The sequence below is a fragment of the Oncorhynchus kisutch genome, linkage group LG16 (assembly GCF_002021735.2).
Source record: "Oncorhynchus kisutch isolate 150728-3 linkage group LG16, Okis_V2, whole genome shotgun sequence".
Taxonomy (NCBI): Eukaryota; Metazoa; Chordata; class Actinopteri; order Salmoniformes; family Salmonidae; genus Oncorhynchus; species Oncorhynchus kisutch.
Window position 1 is genome coordinate 2,745,878 of NC_034189.2, and position 7,016 is coordinate 2,752,893.

Here is a 7,016-nt window from a genome sequence, read left to right on the forward strand (position 1 = left end):
AATTCGATAGGCAATGAGTTGAAAAACTACAAACCTCAGATTTCCCACTTCCTGGTTGGATTTCTTTCTCAGGTGTTTGCCTGCCATATGAGTTATGTTATACTCACCGACATCATTCAAACAGTTTTAGAAACTTCAGAGTGTTTTCTATCCAAATGTATGCATATTCTAGCTTTTATGGCTGAGTAGCAGTTTAATTTGGGCTCACTTTTCATCCCAAATTCCCAATGCTGCCCTCTACCCTAGTGAAGTTAGGGTACTGGCTCAGCCTGGTCTCCATTAGCTCGGTGTCCTGGATCAGCCTGGTCTCCAGTAGCTCGGTGTCCTGGCTCAGCCTGGTCTCCATTAGCTCGGTGTCGGGGACAACCAGGCTACCTAAGTATGATTCTCAATCAGGGACAACCAGGCTACCTAAGTATGATTCTCAATCAGGAACAACCAGGCTACCTAAGTATGATTCTCAATCAGGGACAACCAGGCTACCTAAGTATGATTCTCAATCAGGGACAACCAGGCTACCTAAGTATGATTCTCAATCAGGGACAACGATTGACAACTGCCTCTGATTGAGAACCATACCAGGCCGAACACAGAAAATTCCAAATTATAGAAAAAAGAACATAGACAACCGACCCAACTCACGCCCTGACCATACTAATAGAAATACATAATAAAATAACTAAGGTCAGAACGTGACACAATGTGATTTTCTGGATTTTTGTTATAGATTCCGTCTCTCGCAGTTGAAGTGTACCTATGATAAAAATTACAGACCAGACATGCTTTGTAAGTAGGAAAACCTGCAAAATCGGCAGTGTATCAAATATTTGTTCTCCCCTGTATCTATCTATCTATCTATGTATCTTCTTCCGAAGAGGAGAGGCGAAAAGGATCGGAGGACCAATATGCGGCGTGGTAAGTGTCCATGGTTCTTTTAATAAGAAATAGTACACATGAACAACTGAATACAAAAACAATAAACGTGGAACGAACGAAACCCAAACCAGTACCGTGTGATGAGCAACACAGACACGGAAACAAACACCCACAAACACACAGTGAAACCCAGGCTACCTAAGTATGATTCTCAATCAGAGACAACTAATGACACCTGCCTCTGATTGAGAACCATACTAGGCCGAAACATACAAATCCCCAAATCATAGAAAAACAGACTGCCCACCCCAACTCACTCAGACTGCCCTGACCATACTAAATAATGACAAAACAAAGGAAACCCTCCCAGTGGCCTGGAGACACAGCACACAGAGCCGGTGTAGGATACCCTGGACCAAAACTGCGTACCGGCGACCAGACACGCTGAGCAGGCACCATACGCCCTGGCTCGATGCCCACACTCGCATGACACTTTCGGGGGGCTGCCTTATAGCGCTCCGGTGCGCTTAACCGCATAACACGGTGCCTGACCAGTAATGCGCTGCTTACTGTCTGTCTGTCTGTCTGTCTGTCTGTCTGTCTGTCTGTCTGTCTGTCTCCCCTTCTCTATCTGTTGTGGTCATACAATAACATTATGCTGTGTAGGTTAGTCCTGTAGTATATCTGCTGTGTGGGTTAGTCCTATAGTCCTATAGTTTATCTGCTGTGTAGGTCAGTCCGATAGTCCTATAGTCTATCTGCTGTCTAGGTTAGTCCTATAGTCTATCTGCTGTGTAGGTTAGTCCTATAGTCTATCTGCTGTGTGAGTTAGTACTATAATCTATCTGCTGTGTAGGTCAGTCCGATAGTCCTATAGTCGATCTGCTGTGTAGGTCAGTCCTATAGTCCTATAGTCGATCTGCTGTGTAGGTTGGTCCTATAGTCTATCTGCTGTGTAGGTTAGTCCTGTAGTCTATCTGCTGTGTAGGTCAGTCCGATAGTCCTATAGTCGATCTGCTGTGTAGGTCAGTCCGATAGTCCTATAGTCTATCTGCTGGGTAGGTTAGTCCTGTAGTCTATCTGCTGTGTAGGTCAGTCCGATAGTCTATCTGCTGTGTAAGTTAGTCCTATAGTCTATCTGCTGTGTAGCTTAGTCTATCTGCTGTGTAGGTTAGTCCTATAGTCTATCTATCTGCTGTGTAGGTTGGTCCTATAGTCTATCTGCTGTGTAGGTTAGTCCTATGGTCTATCTGCTGTGTAGGTTAGTCCTATAGTCTATCTGCTGTGTAGGTCAGTCCTATGGTCTATCTGCTGTGTAGGTTAGTCCTATAGTCCTATAGTCTATCTGCTGTGTAGGTTAGTCCTATAGTCCTATAGTCCATCTGCTGTGTAGGTTAGTCCTATAGTCCTATAGTCTATCTGCTGTGTCTTTTTGATGGACCTTATTTGTGGCTGTTATTTGCCTTTTTATTGACTCAAAATAGTTTCATATAATAAGTTGCAGCGCGGGATCTGTAGTACTCTTCAGACAGAAGGGGGCGCTATAGGCGTGCGAGACACACGCAGGGTGTGTGTGTGGTGTGTGTGTACTGAATAAAGTAGATAATCGATAGAAACTTCTCACGTGTCATTTCACAGTTTTTTTATTCATAACCATCATGCAACAAAATAACACAAGGTCTTCCATTTAAAACCGAAACAGATCTGCGTTTCATGCCTCAAACAAGACAAGAGTTTAGCAGTTGAACTAATTGTACGTAAACGCACAGCAATGTGTGCTACTTGGTTCATCAACTACAATGTTGAATATTGTTTTTTTTTCCCGGTGAGTCTTGTATGAATGTAGAAAGTACAATCAAACTCCAAGACCCCTGTTATTAATTACCGTTAAGCACCGGTGTGAGCGCAGCAACGAGCCACCTAACCCGGGAACAATCTATCGGTTAGAGAAATGATGTCATAATACATCTGTGACTGTTCAACGTTCTTATGGAAGTTCCGAAAAAATATAGAGAATGTTTATCACAGGAAAGAGGACGTTTCAAATATAAATATATATATATATATATATATATACATACAGGTAGAAAAATACAATTGAGAGAATAGAATATAAATAATGTTTTGATTATGAAGATTTCAAATATATATTTAGAATGATAAAATATAAGCCTATATGGTCAACATCAAGGCTAGAAATGTGATTCGAAGTAGAGAAAAGTTACATTCCAACTCCTAACATTAGAGATTTATATAATAAAATAAACATCAACACATCAATGTAAAACTATATCATGCAATGTTGCACAAAAAACTCAAACTCTGACAACTGTACCAGTTTACAATCAGAACTGTCGAGTGCCAAAACATGTACTGTATGTTTCAGTCTGTTCGGATTGACAGACAAGGAGCTGTCCACTCACAGAGGTGCTGAAAACCAACGAATCCTCTCGTAGTTCAACGGTTTCTGTTCATACGACAACGTACCAGAGACGTTCTAAAATAGTTCCACGTCCAACCGACAAGACGAGATTATTTTATTTTCTTTCCCGTTGAAACTTTTCCACCATTTTTCAACCGATGGCCCATTTTGAAGTCAACACCTCCAACTGAACCGGGCCAATAGCCAACGTTACCAGGCAGACGGAACCAACCGAAGCCAGTAGAACCAACCGAAGCCAGTAGAACCAACCGAAGCCAGTAGAACCAAACAGAAGCCTTCTAAAGAGCACGTTTAAACTCAGGGCCACGAAGCCCAGCTTTAGAGAGTTAGAGTTCAGTTCAAACTTCACCGGGGAAAGCCAGATGATAGGCTGCCATCATCTGAGCTTTCAGCTGCTGCTTCACGTGCACGCGTCCGTGCCTCTTCCTCTCGTCGCTGCGCGCGAACCGCTTCCCGCACACCTCGCAAGAGAAAGGTTTCTCTCCAGTGTGCGTGCGCGTGTGCGTGGTCAGGTGGTCGCTCCTGCTGAAACTGCGCAGGCAGATTGCGCACTGGAATGGCTTGTGGCCCGTGTGGATGCGCACGTGGCGATTGAGCTCGTCGGAGCGCGAGAAACGCCTCTCACAGCCGATTATTGGACACGGGAACGGCTTCACCTTCACGGCCCCGGTGCGGGCCGTCGCTTTACTTGCTCCAGCGGTGGCGTGCACGCCCCTGCTCCTCGGGAACACGCTGGGCAGCAGGGAGGAGAGGATGGCATCCAGGGAGGAGGAGGAGAGAGAGGCGGTGAAGGCCGCCAGGTCGCTGCATGCGTCCAGCTGCTGCGGCCCTGAGGCCCCAGTCTGGAACTCCAGAGGCTCCGTTTTGACCAGAAAGCTATCGTTGACGTAGCTCCCGTTAACAGGTACAGGGTAATTCTGAGCCCAGTCTCCCACGTAGCACGGCTCCTGTTTGATGATACACTCTGTCTTAATGTCAGTCAGCAGCAGAGAGTCCAGAAGCTCCTTTACATCTACCTGGTGATCCAGAGACTGACCAGACAACGGGAACAGCTGCTCCAAGCTGCCCGGGGAGAAGGCATCCTGACCAGGGTGGGAGAAGTGGTCGTTGTCGCAGCCGTCGCAGTTGCTGTTGAACTCGTTCTTGACCACCACAGGGGCAGCGGTGGGAGTCTGAATGTCCACCCCGGAGGAAGGAGAAGGAATCTCGGTCAGATCCTGGCTCCAGTATGCGCTGGAGACAGACTCCATGGAGGGAGAGTAAATAGGGGGAGAGGCAACGCTCATGGCCGAGCAGGGTGTGGCAGAGACGGGGAGGGAGGCATACGGAGTCTCGCTGGTCGCCTGGTCCTCCACCGTGCAGATCCCAACTATCTCCGTGATCATGTTGAGCAGGGCTTCTGTGCTGCAGGGTGGCACCGTGCCCGGTAACGCCTCCTTGTAGAAGCTCCCGGTGTAGGCAAGAGGAGGCGACAGGCTGTCTGAGGAACAGTCATTCAGGTCGGAGAAGAAATCCGAATCAGACCCTTCGGTCCCCGGGGATAACACACAACCTGAGAGAGAGAGACAACACAACTGCGGTTATTATCATTATATAAACTGATAGGCTACATTAGCAAAGGCAGCAAGCATTGGGTGAAGAGGGACTTCTAGCTGCATGGCATTACATAAGTAACATATTATTGAACAAGATGTAATTATAGCCTAGTATTTTTGACTACAAAACAATTGCACAATAGCTACTAGAGAATACATTAGCATTCTTTATGAGTTATGTATTCAAATGTTATTGATAATGCATCAATCCTTGTATCCAGGGGATTAGAATCTAGAGAGAAACCCACCTTGTTGTGCTGGAGATCCGACATCAGAGTCTGTACCGTCACTGCCTGAGCTGACACTGTCCACCCAGGCGCTGCACGCGTCCTCGAACTCTGACATGAAGATGTCTTCCTCTGTGAACAGCATGTTAACGGATCCGGTAAACGTCTCGATAAAATGAGAGGGAAAACGTTAGCTAAATGAATGTTATTAAAAGCTAGGTCCAAGGGTAATTAATCAATTAATCAATTAAAATGATTGATCAATCTCCAAACAGATAATGAAATTAGTCTTCGATTAAATGTGGGGATTCCCTTGGAGTGGTGAGGAGTGGGGAAGGTAAGTCCTTTGCTGAATGGTTGCTGTATTCCGTTATTCTGGTAGATGTGTCTGAATGATAAGGTTTGCTCTGCGCCTCTCCATTTTATACTTTTCTGGCTGCTAGGTAACCCCTCCTCCCGCCATTGGTTCTACGTCCGTGAGGATTCCCCCGCTGCGTAGCATCATGCCCAAACATGGACAGAGGATATGACGCAGGGTATCCCCCTGCCTTATAAGGACACACGGGTGTGTGACATAAAAGAGGGGATTCTCTTGAAGCTCTGTGTTCTATGCTGAAACCCGCCCACCCGCCGAGCCCAGAGCAGAGCCCCGGGTGCGCAAGAGTGATTACACAACACATAGCGGGTTAAACCTACATGTCGGTTTGAAGGGCGTGCTAATGCACATACAGGTGAAGAGTAATGATGACCATTTAGAGGAATAAACACACATTCCGTTTCCCCCTTCATGAGATGCAACACAGATAGGAACACAGGTTACACACTACTGGATATTACGCACTACTGGATATTACGCACTACTGGATATTACACACTACTGGATATTACACACTACTGGATATTAAGCACTACTGGATATTACACACTACTGGATATTTGTTTATGAAAACAAAAGCATCATAGTCATCTGTCCCACGTTATAATTAGCATCTGGTCAACAGGAATGAATCACCTGCATGTTATTATGAGCATCACGGGGCTTGTGTGTGTTTGTGTTGTGTGTTTGTGTTTTGTGTTTGTGTGCGCACCGTGGCGCAGTGGAAACAGGACCCGGTGCCTCTGATGGGATTGGTGGGGGATCTGCTGTGAGAAATCCAGAAGATATTCCTCCCTGTAAACTGCTGTATTGACAATATGCATTTAGTTGAATGAGCCCTGATCTCGGGTTGGAATGGACGTCTGTTGGCATTAATGTCTGTCTTCACAGCGTTTGGCTGCAGCTCAGTCTCACAGCGTTTGGCTGCAGCTCAGTCTCACAGTGTTTGGTTGTAGCTCAGTCTCACAGCGTTTGGCTGCAGCTCAGTCTCACAGCGTTTGGCTGCAGCTCAGTCTCACAGCGTTTAGTTGCAGCTCAGTCTCACAGCGTTTGCCTGCAGCTCAGTCTCACAGCGTTTGGTTGTAGCTCAGTCTCACAGCGTTTGGTTGTAGCTCAGTTTCACAGCGTTTGGTTGCAGCTCAGTCTCACAGCGTTTGGTTGTAGCTCAGTCTCACAGCGTTTGGCTGCAGCTCAGTCTCACAGCGTTTGGTTGTAGCTCAGTCTCACAGCGTTTGTCTTCACGTTCAGAACCATAGGCAGCGCACTGGACATGCAACATGCTACAGGGAAGCGCAGATGGGTGTGTGTGCGTGCGTGCGTGCGTGCGTGTGTGTGTGTTAGAGCGACAGAGAGAGAGAGAGGAGGGGTGATGCGCTCAGTTTTATCTGCAGAATGCTTCATTCCATTAGAAGGAGATGCATGGACCAGACATGTAACTCTGAATGATGTGTCAAACTGGAAGCAATGCGTTATATAGTCAGCCAGCCGAACTAAACATA

General features: G+C 46.4%; 1 protein-coding gene across 1 annotated transcript; it reads right to left on the reverse strand.

Moving 5' to 3' along the window:
- Window positions 1-2,508: 2,508 nt before the first annotated feature.
- Window positions 2,509-5,538, reverse strand: LOC109884943 (early growth response protein 4). Its single transcript, XM_020476831.2, has 2 exons — window positions 5,163-5,538; window positions 2,509-4,871 (listed from the first exon to the last, which is right to left on the reverse strand). Exons 1-2 carry the CDS (start codon window positions 5,284-5,286, stop codon window positions 3,658-3,660), a joined length of 1,338 nt encoding a protein of 445 aa, XP_020332420.1. The 5' UTR covers window positions 5,287-5,538; the 3' UTR covers window positions 2,509-3,657.
- Between the last annotated feature and the right edge of the window lie 1,478 nt (window positions 5,539-7,016).

Coding starts and splice junctions, on each gene's coding strand:
- LOC109884943 (XM_020476831.2), bottom strand. CDS start 5,286: ATGCTGTTCACAGAGGAAGACATCTTCATGTCAGAGTTCGAGGACGCG. Junction 4,872..5,162: donor CGGATCTCCAGCACAACAAG/GTGGGTTTCTCT, acceptor TCTCTCTCTCAG/GTTGTGTGTTATCCCCGGGG.